At 40.9% G+C, this 20,676-nt stretch overlaps 1 protein-coding gene across 3 annotated transcripts in view; it reads left to right on the top strand.

The window, feature by feature from the left end:
• TOMM40 (translocase of outer mitochondrial membrane 40) overlaps positions 1-17,495 on the top strand; it is a 138,908-nt gene extending 121,413 nt beyond the window's left edge. For 2 of the 3 annotated variants that reach the window (XM_033914232.1, XM_033914231.1), the window contains exon 10: positions 15,196-17,495. In XM_033914232.1, the coding sequence (XP_033770123.1) occupies positions 15,196-15,335 (140 nt within the window). In that variant the 3' untranslated portion in view covers positions 15,336-17,495. Of the gene's footprint in view, positions 1-312; positions 405-15,195 lie in introns of those variants that run through there. The other variant, XM_033914233.1, reaches the window with a different exon arrangement.
• The last annotated feature ends 3,181 nt before the right edge of the window (positions 17,496-20,676 follow it).

The raw sequence follows: 20,676 nt of genomic DNA, 5'->3' as shown, positions 1-20,676 counted from the left end.
ATGTAAGGGGAACATTAATTAATAAATCAAATTTGATAAGTCGTGATTGAAACTAACTAAAGGTATATTGCTAGAGTAAGCAAGTTATTATTGGATTTTATTTTAAAGCTCAAAAGCTGATTGGAAAATGTACTAACTGCTTATGATTGATGAATGAAATGATGTGATGAAACTAATAAAATGGCCTGTCGCTTGTGATTCGGAGAATCTTGGTTTGGAATCTGCCAGTTAGTAGATCACTAAGATCTCCATAAGGCTTTATTGTTTAACCTTAACTTGTGTGTTTGGCTGTCATTCCTTGGTGTTTACAAGTTAGGAGTAAAGGGCCAATAGCTCCTCCAGAGTGCCCAACAAAGAAAACAGCTGGTGCCTGTGACTTGGATCCATAAGTTTCTTAAGACTCGCTAACGAATCCAGCCCAGGTAAGGACTCCATGGGGTTGTGAAGTTCTAAAAGTCATGCTGATAGAGTTGTTAAGCCAGGCAGAAAAGAAGGGTGGACCTAATAGTATTATGTTAAAGAACCTTGGTAGGGGAGCTTCAGTTCCTATCCCTCAATGATGCTGCATTACAGCAGCAAACCCAAGATTGGAGGCAATTAACTGTCATTGATTAAAACAAAGAAAACTACCCTGGGGCTCTCTCCATTTCCACCTAAGTTAGCGTCCTCAGCTTGTCTTGCGTACGAGGAAGAGATTGTTATTATGAATGCAGTTCTAGAAAGGGTTATTCCCCAGACTGACTGTGCTGTCTAGTGTCTAACTCCTACTATACAGCTCACTGCATAGTCTCTATCTCAGATTTTAGTGCTGAAAGCAAGGACTCCTTTGAGTTATATTGGCTACTGTAAGAAGTTCCTGTTCAGCCAACCCCTAATGGTGTCACCAGCCAGACTCTGACTAGATTGGACAGTTCTATAATAAATGAAGCAAAACAACTTATAATCAGATGGTGATTCAATGCAGTTCAAGCCTGTCACCTTTCTTCTTACTCTAACAACATATCAGGGTTACGCTGGGAGTGTCCACCTTGTGGAGATGACACTATTCTCCAGTCTTAGAAAATACTGTACCCTAAGTTGTGTTAAATTGTTAGAATTGAAGGGTGAAAAAACCTGGTGGGAGAACACCACATTCAGGCTCTCATCCAGGCATGTGCTCAGCAAATGGCCACTGCTCTCCCCAGACTGGAGAAGGAGGCGGGCCCATGCGCTGTGGAAAGCAAAGCCCTCTGGGAATCCGAGTCCACAGAGCACCCATAACCTACACATCTAATACAAACATTAACTAGTTCCTATGTAAGAAACTGAGCAAATGCCCACATAACACGGGGGCAGAACACTGACAAAGTGCAACTGGAAACAAAACATAAAGAGGTACAGTAAAGTAGTAGTGCTGCTTTGATCTCTGGGGCAGTGACACCCACTAAGAAGGAGTTACTGTCACCAAGTGATGAGGTGATTTTTGAAGTATGAAAGCAAAAGGATGATAGCATCTTATAGCTCACATAACAGAACTAATTTTACTGATTCCTGATTATATGCGTAGTGAACATAACAAGGATTTTAAAAGAAGGAATTTGTATCAATTGCAAGAATTAGTCACTGAGATTTTTAATATTATGAAAGATATACAGGAAGAGATTACAGTAATGACCAAATAGACTAAAAATCATTTATCTAAGATAATGACTAGACCTGAACTGAAGCGGGTGTATGAAGAAATAGTGTCTTCTCGCTCCCCTGATAAAAATTATATCGGGTGGTTTCTTTGAAGATTGGAAAAATCTCGCCATTATGCTGAACATAGATTTGATTTTCTTACCCCAAATGAGGAACCTAAGCATAATTTGAGAAACCGTCATATTTCCAAGCATATTGCAAAACAATTCCCATTGCACATTTTTCCTTTTTCTAAAGGCACCATTTTTACCTGTTAATTAGACAGCAAGTGAAATTTTCAATCTTACTAAATCTTTCCCAAACCCTAGAGATAACAAAGTAAAATTTATGGAAACGTAGAGATAGTTGGTGGTTTCTTATAACCTTACATGGGGAAATGTTAACTACTTTACTTCAAACATTGCTTGTTAATACTGCTGATTTATAAGAATATAGTTACAGATGTGGAGAAGAATTGAGAATGGCCTAAAGAAGATTCTGTAGAGAGTTATTCGGACCCAGGTTCAGTTGAGGAATATGTGAAGGAAAGGACAAAGTTGGCAACGGATGGGAATTTATTTTTTATTTATATTTTTGTCCCTGAGGCAGGAAAAAGAGAGATGTTAAAACCTTCCATACAGAGTATAGTCAAAGGTTCCAATATTTTTCTGGAGTTCTGGGAAAGGGATATTTTCTGGTTTTATTAATGGACTTTTGCCTCTTATTAAAATATTACTAGAAAATTCAGTAATCAGTTGACCAACTAAGGATTCTGGTGCAGTCTGCTTACTGCCCAACACTGCAAATGAAGAATCAAGGAAAAAGAACTGAACAAACAGCTGAGAGAGCGGACTAAAGATGGTCAGAAACATAAACTTTTGAATTTACATACTGCTTCCCTGAGTGGGTTCTATCAAGGACAGGGAAGAGGTGGGGATTCAGTCAAAGACGGGGACAATCTCCACCTCCTAGATTCGACCATAGAAAGAGAATGGAAGCAAAACAAAGCGGTGCTTAGACAGCAGCTCCAGTAACTGGGAAATAAGGCCAGACTTTAAGTCTGTGTCCCAATTATGGCTAGAGAGACCTGAATGGGCTAGAGTGGGCTTCAACTGCAAGTCCAGTAATTAGGGAATAAACTTCAGTAGTAAGGAATGAGACTAGTGCAGACTTCTATGATCTGGGCCCCAAAAATGGCAAGACAGATCAAGATCAAGTGTGCATATGTCATTTTGCATCATGTCATATATGATATGAGTTTATCTTGTTGAGAAGACGTGGTAGTCCGCCATCATCTCTGAGAAGTGGTCTACTAGTATTTTTATTAAGAACATAAGAATTGCCACTGCTGGGTCAGATCAGTGGTCTATCGTGCCCAGCAGTCCGCTCACGCAGAGGCCCTTAGGTCAAAGACCAGTGCCCTAACTGAGACTAGCCTTACCTGGTTCAGCAGGAACTTGTCTAACTTTGTCTTGAATCCCTGGAGGGTGTTTTCCTCTATAACAGCCTCCAGAAGAGCGTTCCAGTTTTCTACTACTCTGTGGGTGAAGAAGAACTTCCTTATGTTTGTACGGAATCTATCCCCTTTTAACTTTAGAGAGGGTGAACAACCTGTCTTTAGCTACTAAGTTTATTCCCTTCATTATCTTGAATGTTTTAATCATGTCCCCTCTCAGTCTCCTCTTCTCAAGGGAGAAGAGGCCCAGTTTCTCTAATCTCTCACTGTACAGCAACTCCTCCAGCCCCTTAACCATTTTAGTCGCTCTTATTTGGACCGTTTCGAATAGTACTGTGTCCTCCTTCATGTACGGCGATCAATGCTGGACGCAGGTAAGAACAAACCATGGCCCAGTACAGCAGCATGATAACCTTCTCCGATCTGTTCGTGATCCCCTTCTTAATCATTCCTAGCATTCTGTTCGCCCCTTTCGCCGCCACCATGCATTGCGCGGATGGCTTCATTGATTTGTCGACTAGTACTCTATCCTGGGGGGTCTCTCCAAGTACTGCACCGGACATCCTGTATTCGTGTATAAGATTTTTGTTACCGACATGCATCACTTTACACTTATCCACGTTAAACCTCATTTGCCATATCGCAGCCCATTTCTCGAGCGTGTCTGTCACGTTGCAGGTCTTCGCATCCTCCTGCGTCTTCACTACTCTGAATAACTTTGTTTCATCTGCAAATTTAATCACCTCATTCGTCATACCAATTTCCAGGTCGTTTTAAATATGTTGAAGAGCACGGGTCCAAGCACCGAACCCTACGGCTCTCCACTCGTGACGCTTTTCTAGTCCGAGTATTGTCCATTTACCCCCACTCTCTTTCCCATCCGCCTAAGCATATACCTGTCATGAACTAATCTAGTTTGGTTTTTTTAAGGTCATTAGGTGATGATTTTTTATGGCTTCAGCATACCCCACCCCAACTCTTGGCCAGGTTCATTTTCTATTTAGAGATTGCTAGTACTTCTGTTTTTTTTATATCAATTTTAAATATTATCATTTTATACAAATAATAATAAGAAAAGAGAAAAAGAAATACCAAAATTTTACAAACACTGAAGGACATTCCTTACAACATAATCCTATGATCTCCTCTAGTCCACATAAAGGGAGAATATTCCTGAAATTAATTAGGAATACAATAAAATATAATCCTGATCTAATCTAATTTTATGGTGCAAAATACTGCTGAACTCCATTTATAATTAATTCTAATGGGAACTATTTGTTAGTTTCACGAAGCTGTAAAAACTATTCCAGAGATTGCTAGTACTTCTAAATGATATAGACATTGGATTTATGCATTCCAGAGTCATGATGGTATTATCTTTTTTTCTATTCTATCTAAAGGGCATTCAATAAACTCGACTTTAAATTTGCAGACAAACACTTTTCTTTCTTTAGCCTTTTCACACTATCACTTATAGTAGAAGAGTACCAGTCTTTTATTGATTTTTCATATTCATTAGTCTTTTCCTCTTAACCAGAGTGGAATAACCACTTAGTGATTAGAGCAGCATATTGAAAGCCAGGATACAAATTGTGCTTTTTCCCAATGATACTTCCTGTGACCTTGGGCAAGTAACTTCACTCTCCATTGCCTCAGGTAAAACTTTGATGGCAGGTATCCTTAGACAGAAAAATAACATGTCCCTTAATTTTTAACTCGTGTTGAACTTGAGTTTGGAAAGATAAGTAATTTAAATCTAAGGGTTAGAAGGTAAGGTTTGATTTTTTTTATTTTTTTTTTTTTGTGCACAATGCCAAGATTTGTAACAGAGTGGACACTCGGGGGGTGGGGAGTGGAAAACATGAAAAAAGATGTGTAAAAGTTGGAAGAATGTTCTAATGTTTGGCAACTAAAATTCAATGCAAGGAAGTACAAAGTGGTGCACTTGGGGAGTAGAAATCTGAGGGAGTCATATGTATTTCATTTGAAACTGTGTATGTAATGTCATTGAAATTATGGATGTGTATTCTGTTAACTATTAAGTTGTAATAAGCAGTATAAAAATGTTGGGTTTTGTTGTTTGTTTTTTGTAATATATATTTATTGAATAATGAATAAAAGTGGTACAACCAAGGAAGCAGAATCATATACCACAAAAATCCAGGTACAGAGGTCTGAGAACAAAAATGATAATCAGTTCAATCATTTTCTCACCACCACCCACTCAACCTCAATCCCAATCCCAGAAGATGAGAGGAGAGCTTCCAAGCCATCAGCAGTAGCAAGAAAGTATATACAGTTAGCAAAGGATGCCTTACAGGTTCAACAGATAACTAAGTGCAGCAGGTGTAAGAGAATTCTAAAACGGTTCCCAAACCGTTTGTAAGCGCTGGCCAGCCCAAGAATTCATGTCAGAAATCAACTTTTTCTCCATCTGAAGGAGTTGTATCATGGCCGCCCTCCAATGCTGTAAAGAAGGAGGAGACACTTGTCAGCACAGTAGGATGAGTTTCTTCCCCAACAATAGTGCCTTGCACAAAAAAACAGCGCAAGCGTTTCAGAACAGGGGCGACCACCGTACACTGAAAAAAACAAAATACGAGGAGAGACAATACGAGTTTTCCACAATGTGGATAAATGATCCAAGACCCTCCCCCAGAAGATACGTATCCGAGGACAGGCAAAAAACATGTGGCCCCCCCAAGAGGTAGCACTTAGGACAATGAGTATCCAGCTGCAATGAATCTGCTGTGCCCATCTGGGAGACATGTGTAACCATAGAAACATAGTAAATGATGGCAGATAAAGACCTGAACGGTCCATCCAGTCTGCTCATAAGTTATGCTCATACATGATATTTCTGGGCCATAGACTGTAAATTCTGGTATTGTCCATGATATTTCTAGGCCATAGACTGTAAATTCTGGTATTGTCCTAGGTTCCAAATGCTGAGGTTGCCATCCAAGCTCACTCCAGCCTATCCAACCATCCCATTGCTTGCAGGGCATCTACCGTAAAGTCTGACCAGTAACATCCTCCAGTTCCATATTAGTGGAGTGCACATTGATGCCCACTTCAGCCCATCCTACACCGAATCACCATATATGGAACACAGACCGTTAAGGTCTGTCCAATACCAGCCTTAGTTCTTTACATCCTTCATTTTCTAATTAGAGATCCTCTATTTTTATCCCACGCTTTTTTGAATTCCATCACCGTTTTCCTCTCCACCACTTCCCTCGGGAGGGTATTCCAGGCATCTACCACCTTCTCCATGAAGAAGAATTTCCTAACATTGCTCCTAAGTCTTCCTCCCTGCAACCTCAAATTATGCCCTTTAGTTTTACCATTTTTTCTTCTCTGGAAAAGATTTGTTTCTATATTAATGCCTTTCAAGTATTTAAACGTCTGTATCATATCTCCTCTGTCCCTCCTCTCCTCCAGAGTATACATATTTAGGTCTTCAGTCTCTTCTCATACTTCTTTTGGTTCAAACCTCTTACCATTTTTGTCACCTTCCTCTGGACCGCTTCAAGTCTTTTTATATCCTTCGCCAGATACGGCCTCCAAACCTGAACACAATACTCCAAGTACAGCCTCACCAATGACCTATACAGGGATATCAACACCTCCCTTCTTCTGCTGGTTACTTCTCTTTCTATACAGCTTAGCAGCCTAGAAATGTTTAAATACTTGAAAGGTATTAATGTAAAAAAAATCTTTTCCAGAGAAAGGAAAATGGTAAAACTAGAGGCAGTGGCGTACCTAGCATATGTGGCACCCGGGGCCCATCATTTTTTGACAACCCCCCCCCCCCCCACAGACACATTTGTATGAAAAACCTGATTTTTAGTAACAATCCAAAGGTCACACAAGAGTATACCTAGGAAAAGGCAGCATCTTACATACTGCAGTGAGCAGTACATCAATACACCCATTGTAAAACTAAACAAGCCAGACTAGAACAGATAAATCCTGCAGTCAATCCTAACAGAAAACCATGTCTTTTTTGAATACAGAAGACACCTTCGCCTAGTATGGAATATGTAATCGCAAACTAACCCCTCCCCCTTTTACAAAACTAGTGTGGTTTTTAGCCATGGTGGTAGAATTCTGAGCATCAGAGCTGCTACCATCACGACTGGTGCTAAAAAACGCTCCACATTTTATAAAAGGGGGGATAAGATAGAAAGGTTAAATTGAACCAGCAAGACGCTGGATTCTGCATATAATGCAACACCACAGAAACAGTGGCACATGTCTCCTAAAGCAATAAATAAATAGAAAATTTTTGTTCTACCTTTGTCTTCTCTACCCCTTCCTTCTAGTACCTTCTCCTCTCTCTGTCCACTTCCATCGCTGCTCCCCTTTCTCTCCTCCCATTTCCTTCCTGCATTTGCTTCCTTATCTTTCCCTTCCGCACTTCCATCTAGCATAGGCTCCCCCTCTACCCTCCCCACTACCATCCAATGCCTGCCCTTTCTCTCTCCATCCACCCTTCTTCAATTAGCATCTACCCCCTTTCTTTCCCTCCAGTATCCTTTCCCCTTATGCCTCTCTTCCCTTTCCCTGCACACCAATTCCATCAGTACCACCCTTCCCCCTTTCTCTCCCTCCACAACTCTTGAAGTCCTGCTCCATTGATGCAGTAAGGTCCCGCGGTGGGTACGTCTGCCAGCTCTGCTCCAGAAGAAGTAAGTTACATCGGAGGGGGTGGACCCGGCAGACGCAGTCATCGCAACTCCCTACGTCTGCCGGGTCCATCCCCCTCTGACATAACTTACTTCTTCCAGAGCAGAGCCGGCAGACTTACTCATCGCGGGACCTTCCTGCATCTCAGCGTGGCTGCCGACTCTGCTCCAAAGCAAGTATATCGGAGGGGGTGCACTGGTAGCCACGCTGAGGCGCAGGTCTTTCTCAACAGTAGGGCAGGACGTTCCGGGCCCGGACTGCAATGCACCCCTTAGGGCGTGCACCCGGGGCGGACTGCCCCCGACCCCCCCTTAGGTACGCCACTGACTAGAGGGTATGAATTGAGGTTGCGGGATGGCAGACTTAGGATTAATGTTAGGAAATTCTTTTTTCACAGAGGTGGTAAAGGCCTGGAATTCCCTCCCAAAAGAGGTGGTGGAGATGAAAACTGTGACAGAATTCAAAATTGCATGGGATAAACAAAGAGGATCTCTAATTAGAAGATGAATGGCATAAAACAAAGGCCAGTACTGGGCAATCCTGCACGGTCTGCATCCTGTATATGGTGACAGGATGGTTAGGATAGGCTGGACTGAGCTTCAATGGCAACTCCAGCAGTGGACTGGGAACCTAAGCCAATACTGGGCGGACTTCTATTGTCTATTGCCCTGAAATATTAAAGAAAAAAGACAATTTATCCATGAATGTATGAGTGTCTTTTTCCAGAAGTGGAAATGATGTTAGGAAAAGTGAATACATAGGGAAGGGGAGTATTTTGAAGGGGACCCAATGGAATAAGTTGAAAGATTGTTTAATACATTTTTATAAAATCAGTCCTGGAACTTTTTGAACAGATCTCCTGTAGCTATAACTTTTATGTTTTTACACTCAGCAATGATCCACACCAAAATTACATTTTATTCAAAAATATCTAGCAGTATTTTATTACATGAACCTTCAATATCTGCTTCACTAATAGCTAAACACATATACTTTGGTATAGTCATCTACCAATGGTGTTCCAAACACTCAAGCATTCAATGTCTTCTTGAGAGGATAAAGCCTGTGATGCTATTCAGCTCTTTGCAACAAGGTCTCACGCTGCACTGAGTCTGTGGTGATCACTTTGGTAAAGTCAGTTATCAGTTTAACACCTCACTCAGCTGTGTCATTTACCACCTTCATTTTGTTGACAAACTGTTCAGCAGTATGGAAGTTTGGATCTTTAGACCACTTGTCCACTGGCTTTTGCCAACTATTTAAGCGTAACTGAAAATGTCACTCTGGAAACATCTTCAATCTCAACTAATTTGCACAAAAACCTGTGGTGACAATAAGATGAAGAAAAATATCCACAAAACTGGATAGAGGTTCAAGTAGAGAGCTCCTGTTGGAGACAGTCAGATATCCAGGGGATCCAACAAGCTCTTGTGAATTTGGGGCATAATGTAGAATACATGAACCTGAGGATTCCTCTGCATTCAAATATGCAAACTTGTGTTTGGTAAGAAAACCACTGTCTAAACCAAAAGACGTGATCTCTCTAATTTCCTTTGCTAATACAGCTGTTGAATCCGAAGCTTGTAAAACATAATCAGTGGGGATCATTAGTTGTTTTAAAATCTTTTTATTATAGTCATCCATATTAAGGACAGCCACTATTTCCCCTTTGTCAGCTTTACAGATTCTAATCAAATGATTAGATCTTAAAGACTTCAAAGTATTGCATTCATCTTTAGATAAATTGTATGGCTGATAAACTTTCTGCTGTGTCAGACCCCTAAAATTTCTCAGATCTCTAGATCTTTAAATACAGTTAAATGAGAACAAAGAGATAAAGCTGGGATGCAGCAAGATTGTGAATCAGTCATCACTGTTGTCCATAGGATGCTGGACAAAATATTCCTATAAATGCAGTTTACATAAAAGCCTTTCAAGATCCACTCTCAGACAGAAGAAATTAAGGGTTGCATCGGGACAAATGTCAAGTCTGGAGCCAAAATGGAAAGTTCACATGGTGTCAATTTGTGGCTAGATAAATACAGTAAAACCTTGCATTGCAAGTTAACTTAGTATGCAAGCGTTTTGCAAGACAAGCAAAACATTTTATTAAATTTTAACTTGATAAATAAGCAAGGTCTTGTAATACAAGTATACACACATTACATCATCACAATTGAGCCGATGGTTCTTCTCTCTCTGACACTGCAGAAGTGTAGTGACTGTTCTAAACGAGCGAGGTCTTGCAATACGAGTACATACAATTTACATCACATCATCTCTGACACTGCAGGAGTGTAGTGATTGTTCTAAGCGAACGAGGTCTTTCAATACAAGTATATACAGTATTTTGTATTAAAGCTTTTGGGTTGTGGGATGAATCGTCTGAGTTTCCATTATTTCTTATGGGGAAATTTGCTTTGGATATATACAAGTGTTTTGGATTACAAGCATGTTTTCGGAACAAATTATGCTCGTAAACCAAGGTTTTACTGTGCTGTGTTGTTGGGGTTTGACTTTCTGGAACCTCGTATTGGGATATCTTTGTGAGTTTCTTCCTCTAAATGTACCCCGACTTCTGGTTCCCTTTGTTTGCTTTGTCTAAAAAATCTTTCTCTAAATTTGAAAGAGAAACATAGAAACTGACGGCAGAAAAGGGCCAAGGCCCATCTAGTCTGCCCATACCAATGTCCCACCCCCTAACTCCCTCCTTGAAAAGATCCCACGTGCCAATCCCATTTTTTCTTAAAATCTGACACGCTGCTGGCCCCAATTACCTCCAGTGGAAGACTATTCCAGCGATCAACCACTCTTTCGGTGAAGAAATATTTTCTGGTGTCACCATGAAATTTCCCACCCCTGAGTTTCAACGGATGCCCTCTTGTTGCCATGGGACTTTTAAGAAAAAAAAGATATCTTCCTCCACCTTGATAAGGCCCGTGACATATTTGAACGTCTCGATCAAGTCCCCCCTCTCTCTGCGTTCCTCGAGTGAATATAGATGCAACTTATCCAGCCGTTCCCCATACGGGAGATCCTTGAGTCCTGAGACCATCCGGGTGGCCATTCTCTGAACCGACTCAACTCTCCGCACATCTTTGTGGTAATGTGGTCTCCAGAATTGTACACAATATTCCAGACGGGGTCTTACCATGGATCTGTACAAAGGCATTATGATCTCGGGTTTACGGCTGACGAAGCTCCTACGGATACAACCCATGATTTGTCTAGCTTTGGATGAAGCTTTCTCCACTTGATTGGCAGACTTCATGTCTTCACTAATGATCACCCCCAAGTCTCATTCTGCTACAGTCCTTGCTAGGGTCTCACCATTCAGGGTGTAAGACGTGCATGGATTTTTGCTGCCAGAAAGATCAGAAGAGTCAAAATCAACATGTGTTGGTCTAATCAGATTGCTGAACCATGAAAAAATTGATTATTTGGCATAATCCACCTCATCCCTTTTAAATTTCTTAATTTTGAACATCCGACTATTCTGTTTAAACTGATCTATTTTTTCTGTATATCCAGAAATTGATTATCAAAATCTCAAGGGTCAAAGGGACTCTTAAGTTCACCCAACTTGGTATCCAATTCAAATTGAATAGTTTGTGATCTGTCTTGTCTTTTCAATAATGAGAACCATCAAGTCTAAAGAACATTTGTTCAGGCTAGATGCCAATTGTTTATCTTCCACAAATAGAGTATTATTTATTTATTTTTAATATCTCTATATAACTTATAACCTAAGTTGTTTATATTTAGGTAATCAAGTATTTCTCCCTGTCTGTCCTGGTGGGCTAATAATCTGACTAATGTACTTGGGGCAATGGAGTGTTAAGTGACTTGCCCAAGGTCACAAGAAGCAGTGCTGGGCTTAAACCTGCAACCTCAGGGTGTTGAGGTTGCAGCTCTAACCATTAGATCAGTGTTTTTTAACCTTTTTACACCCGTGGACCGGCAGAAATCAAAGAATTATTTTGTGGACCGGCAAACTACTAAGACTGAAATTAAAAAAGCACATTTCCGCCCTGTCTCCGTAAGCTCGGTCCCTGCAAACCATCTGATCCCATCCGCACAAGCTCAGTTATGATTTTATATTGAACGTATTTTATTAAAGTATAAAAAGAAACAATATTCTGTAGAATTGTCATTTTATAAATATAAATATACAGAGCAAGGACCAACAAAACCCCTGTCTCCCCTCCCCTTCACATATATCCCCTCTACTATCAAGAAAACTGAACAAGCCAAATTATTACAGAATGCTACACAGAAATATCATGCTAACAGAATACTGCAGTCACACATGACAGGAATAGTGTTAGGGGAGTGCCCCCTGGTCAGAGAGAGCCCTAAGCCAGCTGGAAGCTAAAGAAGCACTGTCTGGGCTTTGCAGTCCCCAATTATGTTTCTAGCAGGATATATATTTCAAATCTGATATATTCTAATGACAAAATAAAATGATTTTTTTTTTACCTTTTGTTGTCTGGTTTCTGCTTTCATCTTCTTTTCACTCTTTTCCTTCCAGCATCTGCCCGTTCCATCCACTGTCTGCCCTCTCCCTCTTCCATATGTATCTGACTTCTTTCTATGCCCCTCTCCACTTTCCATCCAGCCTGTGCCTCCTCTCTCCTTTTTACATCATTCATTCCAGCTTCACTGCTTTCTTCATTTTTATCTCTCCTACACCAGATCTAGCATCTTTATCCCTCTCTCATTTCTCTGCTGACCCCCTTCTCAGCATCAATCTCTCTCTTTCTCATTCCTCTCTCTCCCCTTTCCCTCATCTGATCTCTCCATTCCATCCTGACCCTTTCCCCCTCTAATCTCCCTGCCAGCTGTTTCTCCCTTCCCTCCTCCCCCTATCAACAGTAACTCTCTTCCTATCCCTTTCCCTCCACCCCTCCCAGCAGCATCTCTCCTACCTCCCTCCAGGTCCAGTAGCAGCTCTCCCTTTATCCAGCAGCTTCTCAGCCTCCAACAGTGGCTTCCTCCCCTTGCAGCAGTGATTTACTTAGGCAGCCTTGGGTCCGTTGCCACCTCTGAGGAAAGAGGAAGTTGCCGGTGAATCACTGCCCTGGCAAGTACGAGAGCTGCTGGTTTAATAATATAATATAATACAATACAATTTTTATTTGTATACCGCCAATACCTCTTCAAAGTTCACAGCAGTTCACAAACAATAAAGCAATCAAATATTAGGTGCTTAGAAAAATATCACAATCTAACCAAAGCACCTGTTTGAACAATTTCTTACATACTAAGAGTATAAAAAAGAAAAGCCAAAGGAAAAACAAAAATAACAAAAATTAAAATAAAACAGTAGTTAAAGTTAGATCAGGTTATAATAATCAACCTTTCCAGATAAATTAACAAATTAAAATAAAAACAAGAAAATAATCACTGAGCAAGTAGTGTAGCTGGTTTGTTTCAACACCTTCAGGCCAAGCGAGTTCATCTGCACTCAATTCGAGAAACATATGGCAGTCAAGGTCTGGGAGGTTAGGTAGCTAACTACAATCAGCAGAAATAGACTGTCATCAACTTTTTCAATGCAGGCCATCAGGACTTTCCAACAACGATGAAGACAGGAGCTGATAGCACCAGGAACTGCCCACACACAGCTCCCTATGACCATCACAGAGCCTCAGACTGGTAGATTGGCTCCAAAACGGGTTGCTTTCGGCTGCACATGAAGTCCAGAGCCATCCTCTCTGCTGACGCACAGCTCCAACATCCATCCCAGCACACCATACACGATGCACTACTGAGCCATCGGAAGGGAAACAGCGATCCTTCACTGCACAACTTAGTCCCAGCTCCAAAAGACAGGAAGGAGGCCTGTTAACGTTATTACAGTGGGCCAATAAAATAATGGTCAAACAAGGAGAAATAAAAATGTTAAATGGTGCCCTCTAGTCATTCAGCACAGATCAAATCCAGTAGCAAACAAAACAACCAGAGCAAAAGAATAGAAAATAAGTAAAGATGAGAAAAAATAGAATAAAAGAGGAAAGGAGGCACCACCGCCTACAACCTAAGCTGACGCCATCTTGAAGAAGAAAAAAAAGGGCCGTAACAAAATGGAAGATTAGGTTTTTACCTTTGATAATCTTCTTTCTGTTAGTCCCTATAGGATTCCATATGACACACCCTCTCTGTATACGCTCAGTTCTTTGGAATAGCCTGCTTCTTTCTGCCTCGATTATTCTCCTTGCAGGCTTGAAGACTTTCCAGCCAGTTGGAAGTTTTCCACTTCTGTGAGTATGCTTAACTGAAGGCTGTCTCATGTGGGTTCTACTTTGTTCCTCAATGTTTTTCTGGGTTGCCTTTGTTCCTGTTTATTACTTGTTTCATGTTTTTCAGAGCAGACCAGTTCAGAAATTATTTATGTTGCCTGGGATCTTCCCCTGAACCCCCCTTGTCATGGATTTTTTCAGGTATGTTGCTTGGCTTTGGGACTCAACTGTATATGGCTCTAGTTCTCAGTCTAAGGGGAAAGAGCATGTGCTCAGAAAAGTGTTGGATTTCTGCAACTCCCGGATTGTGGGTTGGGATTGAACACCTAGTGTATGGAATTCTACAGGGACTAACAGAAAGATTATCGAAGATAAAAAAAACTAATCTTCCCATAGTGCTTCCAAAATAGGTACTGCATTCTGCTAAGAGTGCATGTATATGTGTGGTGGGGGTGTTTGAAGGGATTTGGGAATTAGTACATGCCTTTAAAATAGTAGCTCAAGGGAAGTTACGTTCAGGTATGGTAGGTATTTCCTTGTCTCTGAAGTTTCTGCCAGAGATAATGGAGGGTTAAGTGACTTGCTCAGTATAACATGGAGTTTCAGGGGGATTTGAACTCTGGATTCCCTGGTTCTCAGCCCACTGCTCTAACACATCAGGCTATTCAGAAAATCCCTTTGTGCTTCTGCTACTGTTTGTGACCTTGTGTAGGTACCATTGAAGCTCTTTGGGGCTGGCCTTATTGTACAGTACTGCTTATATTAGTAGTTCTAGGAAATGTTTTTAGGAATAAATGTTATTTGTGTGTTACAAAGGATTTTTTAATTGTCAAAGATATTTTTGTACATTAACTTTAGAAAGATTCAGGCATGATCCTGCTTAGTGCCGCTGGTCTGTTGCACTCTCTGAATGTCAATAGTTATCATTTGTGATTATTCTATTTATGAATTTTCTGTTCATCTTATTTTCTTCATGTTCCCCTATCTATGATTTTTGTTTCTGCCTTCTCCATTGTGTACAGTGTGTGCGTACCCTTCTTGTATTCTATATTTTTGATCCCTACTCCCTCCATCAATATGCTTGGTTTACTTGATGGTTTACCTGATCACTAATTAGTAATTGTTTCCCTCTATTGTCCTTAGGTTCTGTGGACAGTAACTGGGTTGTGGGAGCAACGCTTGAGAAGAAGTTGCCACCATTGCCACTGACATTAGTGATGGGGGCCTTTCTCAACCATAAGAAGAACAAGTTCCAGTGTGGCTTTGGCCTCACTATTGGTTAATTCAGATGCTGCTGTTTCTCTTCTTCCTTCATTATCCTCTCCATTTCAATCTTTATTTTATATAATCTGAATTTGTATATAGAGAGTGAACCCTTTGGTCTAGGCAGCTACATGTATAGAATGACAGACAGGACAAGCTCATATGTCTTCTGAGTGTTAACAGCTGTGGTGTTTTATATACACTTTAGTGACCTTCCCTGGGGCTTGTTGGGTTTTAATCTTCAGTGATGCCATTTCCCTAAGCTTTGAACACTCTTAAACCTGAAGCTGCTTCTTTTCTGCCCTTTCCGAGTTGATTTGTGATTGCTGTTTCTTTTGGACTTCCCATTACCATGTCTGGCTTGATTCACGACCATTCTACAAAGGATTAAAAACTGATGGATATAATAGCAACCTGTGCCAGGATCAGCAGAAAGTGCCTATTATCTCACTAGATCCATTTCTCTTCCCCTTACTTTCAATTATAAGCCTTTGAGTAGTGTTTCCTAACCTAATACTCAGCCAGTTTAGTTAACCACTTAACCAGTTTAGATTTCAGGATCATCAAAACAGATATGCATAAAACACAAATGGCCTCTTTTACAAAGCCGCGCTAGCAGCATCGAAGCCCATAGAGATTTAAAGAGCTTCGGGGCTGTTGCCGCGCGGCTTTGTAAAAGATGCCGAAAGTCTTTGTTATCTTAATTACATTCATTAGAGAGCACCTGAAAACCTCCAGTGCTGCTTTCTTCAGTTTTAGCTTTTATTTTACCTGTTGTCTGGCTTCTGCAATTGATCCTGGAACCTATTTGCTTATTTCTGGCTGATGTATATGTTGTTCCCTGTGTGACGACAGCAGCATTTTCTGCTTATTCACCTACAGTTTAGGAGGCTCTAATGCTGAAGGCTGTTTCTTACCGCTCACATTCCAGTTTCTAGTCTTATTTGTTATCTCTTAAGATGTATTTCCTAACTTTCTGCCTAAAACCAAAGCCCAGTGTTTATTCGTCTCTGCTACTCTCCTGCAACAGAAGCCTTCAAACTAACAAAGACTAGAAATCTAAGAGGACTCTTATTAAAGTAAAGAAAAGAGGTCTGCATGAATCACTGCATAATGGTATCCTCAAAAGTTGCCAGGAAGTCTGTCTTAGTGTGAGTATATTTTGTAGATTTACTTTTTGGAGAGGTGAAATTTTAAATCCATGGAGAAAATAGCTATAAAGCCAGCACTAGCTCAGTCTTTGACATATTAGGTACGTACACTATTATTACAAAGGGTCATCCTATAGAAGAATAAATATAAATTAATGAATCTAAAGAAAGATCTGGCCTTATGGAATGTTAGAGGTTACCTGAATAATTGGAATAAATCAAATTAAAATAACAGGGATCACAAGATATTAAATCTGCAGTTCCTGATAATTAGATCATATTGTTGGGGTTATTCTTAAAAATTGTTGCTTTTTGTCATATATACTCTGATTTTCTTCTCAATCTCTATTATGTGAATCTTGGGGAAGAGAAGGTGGGAGTAATGTCTCCAAATGGGTTAGTTTTGCACACACCATAACAGTAATGAATCTCACTTCTAAGCCAGACTACACAGGGACTTTGGGGTCTCTTGGGACCAGGGTAAGAGAAGGACAGAGAAGCACAAGAGAATCCTTTATCTCCTAGTACACCATGATGCAAATACAACTTAAAGGCATGATTTTGATACCAGAATGGATTGGACTTAAATATTACTTGTACCTGCCTTTATCTCCTTGCACCTACTGTCTTCCTATACTAATTCTGTCCTACATGGAATCCTGATGTGGTCCAGCAATGGAAAGAGAGCATGACTAGAAGGAATCAGAAATACAAGAAGCTGCAGCTGCCATTGATAACTTCTACATCAAGCTGTATATGTAAATCATGTGCATAAGTTATAGAAATAGAACTCTTAACAGAAATTAAAAATAAGTGTTGGAAGTCAACAGGCTTCATTAAATATGAATATGTACAGAATTGTCTGCACAGAAACCTTTTTTTTTTCAAGTGATACATCTGATTGTACAGCTACTCCATAGATCACATTTATTAATAACCTTGTATTTGAAGGCAAGAAGTGCACTGACCTTAAGCTGCTGTAGAAGGGAAATTTTTACAATGTTTTATATTAAATACCTATTACATTTTTAAAAATTGGATGTGTTGGTTAAAATTAGAGTAGTTATGAGCACATATTTTTATAGGAATTTTCTGCTGTGCTGCTAATAGATAGATGTAGACAGTCCTCTCCATGAACCTTTGCTCATTCCTCTGCTTATGGGCTCCCATTGACTAGTTAGCTTAGCAGGGTTTAAAATATGTTTGAATAATTTCCTAAAAGAGAAGTCCTTAGGTCATTATTGAGATGGCTTGGGGAAATCCACTGCTTATTCCTAGGATAAGCAGCATAAAATCTTTTTTACTACTTGGGATCTAGTAAGGTACTTGGGACCTGGGTTGGCCACTGTTGGAAACAGGATACTAGGCTTGATGAACCTTTGGTCTGTCTCAGTATGGCAATTTTTATGTTCTTATGTTAACTGCTGGAGATCTCTTCCTTGGTCTTTGTCTTGCAGTGTTCAAGGTTGGAAGGCAGAGAAGAGTTGATATAGGAAGAACAATGGCATCTTTGGTTCTTGTAAAATTGCTAGATTTTAGTAGGTAGCACAAGTCTCCCTGATCAATTCACTACTTATCTACCATCACTGCCTTCTCCTAACTATTTCACTTTCAGGTCTCTTATTGTAATGGTGGAATAGCAGTAGCACCATGAAGCAAGAGATAAGTACACTACTAAGGATCCTGGAGCAAATTAATTGTAGCCTGTGATCAGGGGCTGTAATAATGGAGGATGTGCTGTCCTTATAGTTGCTCCCCTTTACTGGTGGTATGGGATTAACCTAATCAAATCTAATCTGAATTTCTGTTTCTAGTGCAAAAGGCATGAGTCTTGACCAGTTTGGAGGAGGGGGGGGTTCTCCAACCATGAGTTATGTAGAAAACGTCATCTACCCTTTTCAGTTCTGTCTCCTTCCTCACTGAGCTGTGCTGTAGCTCCTTAGTTTTTTCTTTTACATGCGAGTTGGAAGATATCTTTCTGCTCTGAGTGTACTTTATTATTTTCAGGTTTTTATCCAGATTTGGAGACTTTTCGGTGCTCAAGAGCTTCCCAGAAGCCCTGGGAGAAGACAGACTCTCTGACTAGAAGTCTGTAACTAACAAGGGAACCCTTTTACAGGGAACCTGTTTAGCCAGCCTGCATTCACCACTGTAGAGCTCAGGGACCATTCCCTTAGTAATGAGGCTTGCTCTTGATCATTCTGGAGCTTGAGCACAGGCTGCTTGGCCCTATAGGTGCCGGCTGCATTTCCTTCTCCCCGTCGACACATGGGGAGCTGTAGGGGTCTGAGGTCTCAGTCTGGATAGGTGACTGGCAGCTCAAAGATTGTAGCATTTGGACCCTTAGACAGTGTTCTCCCAATAAATTTTTTCCAGCTGGGTGGCATGAAAAAGTACCGGCGTAGGGCAGAACAGGGAAATTTGGTGGTGGGGAAAATTAAATGTGCATTATTTTTATTAGTTAATTATTTATTTTCCAGTGCTCAATATGACTTCCTTTTTTAAGGTTTGACACTTAGGCAGTGTTCCAGTAGCATTTAAGCCACTCTTGAAAAAAAAGTAATGCAGATCTTCTTATTCTGAATAACTACTGGCCAGTATCAAACCTTCCATTTCTTTCAAAACTACCATACTTGAGAGTGGTATTCAACCAACTTCAAACTCATGTTGAAACAGTTAATGCTTTGAATCCTTGACAATCTGGTTTTTGTTTGCCATGGGAGAATCGCTACTGTGGCTTTGTAAACGGAGTGCATACTGAGTGAACTCCATAGTCAACTAGACCAGTGTTTCTCAACTTTTTCAAGCCAAGTACCCCCTAAGTCTAACAAATACCAACAAAGTACCCCACCCCCAAGCTCCGCCCCTGACCCCACCCCATTATAATAGTACTAATTGTAATGCAATTTTTTTCCATTTTTCATGTGCACACAATATCTTATTAATTCACTAGTCTTTAAGCCCGTTACATTAACGGGTGCTAGAATAGATGTCTGTCTTTCTTTGTCTCTCATTGGCCGCTGTCTTTCTTTCTGTCTCTCTCTCCTTGGCCGCTGTCTGCCTGTCTTTCTGTCTCTCCCTCTCTCCTTGGCCGCTGTCTTTCTGTGTGTCTCCCTCTGTTGCTCTCTGTGTGTATCTGTCTTTCTATCTCTTTCTCTCTCTCTCCTTGGCTTCTGTCTGCCTGTCTTTCTGTCTCTCCCTCTCTCCTTGGCTGCTGTCTGTCTTTCTGTCTCTCTCTCTCTCCTTGGCCGCTGTCTGTGTATGTTTATGCCTCTTTCTCCTTGGCCACTGTTTATGTGCCTTTCTCTCATTGGCTGCTGTCTGTCTCTCTATATCCTTGGCCACTGTCTGTGTGTCTGTCTTTCTATCTCTCTCTCCTTGGCTGCTGTCTGTGTATGTTTCTGTCTTTTTCTCTCTCTTTCTCCTTGGCCGCTATTTATGTGCCTTTCTGTCTCTTTCTCTCATTGGCCGCTGTGTGTCTGTCTTTCTTTCTTTCTCTCTCCTTGCCCGCTGTCTGTGTATGTTTCTGCCTCTTTCTCCTTAGCCACTGTTTATGTGCCTTTCTGTCTCTTTCTCTCGTTGGCCACTGTCTCTCTCTTTGGCCGTTGTCTGTCTTTCTATCTCTTTCTCTCTTCTCGGCCGCTGTCTTGTCTGTCTCTTTCCTTCCCTCTCTCCTGTTCCCTGCCTGCGCCCCATTTCCCTTCCTTTGACCGCCCCCCCCCCCCCCAGCCCATCCCACCTCCTCTGCGGCAGCGCCACCAGCCTCCAACAAATCCTCATCCTCGACCAGGAAATTCACCCAGAGGGGAGAGTGGAGGCAGAGGAGAAGGCTGTGCGATCACGGAGCGGCAGTAGTTGTGACCTTCCCTCCCCTAGCTCCGTAGCTCAGTCGCCGCCTCCTCTCCCCGATGTCAGCTCCCAATGTGCACACGCGCCACACTCTGCAACATTTCTCTGCCGACCACAGAGCGACGGACACACGGAGGCACAAAAATTGAAGTGCGCATGTGCGTTAAGGGTATTATTATCTTAGAAGATAATGGTAACCACAAAATTAAAAAGAAAACCAAAGCACACTGTATGCAGAGAAAATGTTAATTATCATTTATATTTTATTTTTCAAAGAGGTCAAGGCAGATGACTTTAAAATATGTAATGTCACTTCAGTAACAACTATAGAAAAACACAAATATAGTGCAAAATATAGACA

The sequence above is a fragment of the Geotrypetes seraphini genome, chromosome 11, assembly GCF_902459505.1.
Source record: "Geotrypetes seraphini chromosome 11, aGeoSer1.1, whole genome shotgun sequence".
Lineage (NCBI taxonomy): Eukaryota > Metazoa > Chordata > Amphibia > Gymnophiona > Dermophiidae > Geotrypetes > Geotrypetes seraphini.
This window is presented reverse-complemented; position numbering and strand designations above follow the sequence as displayed.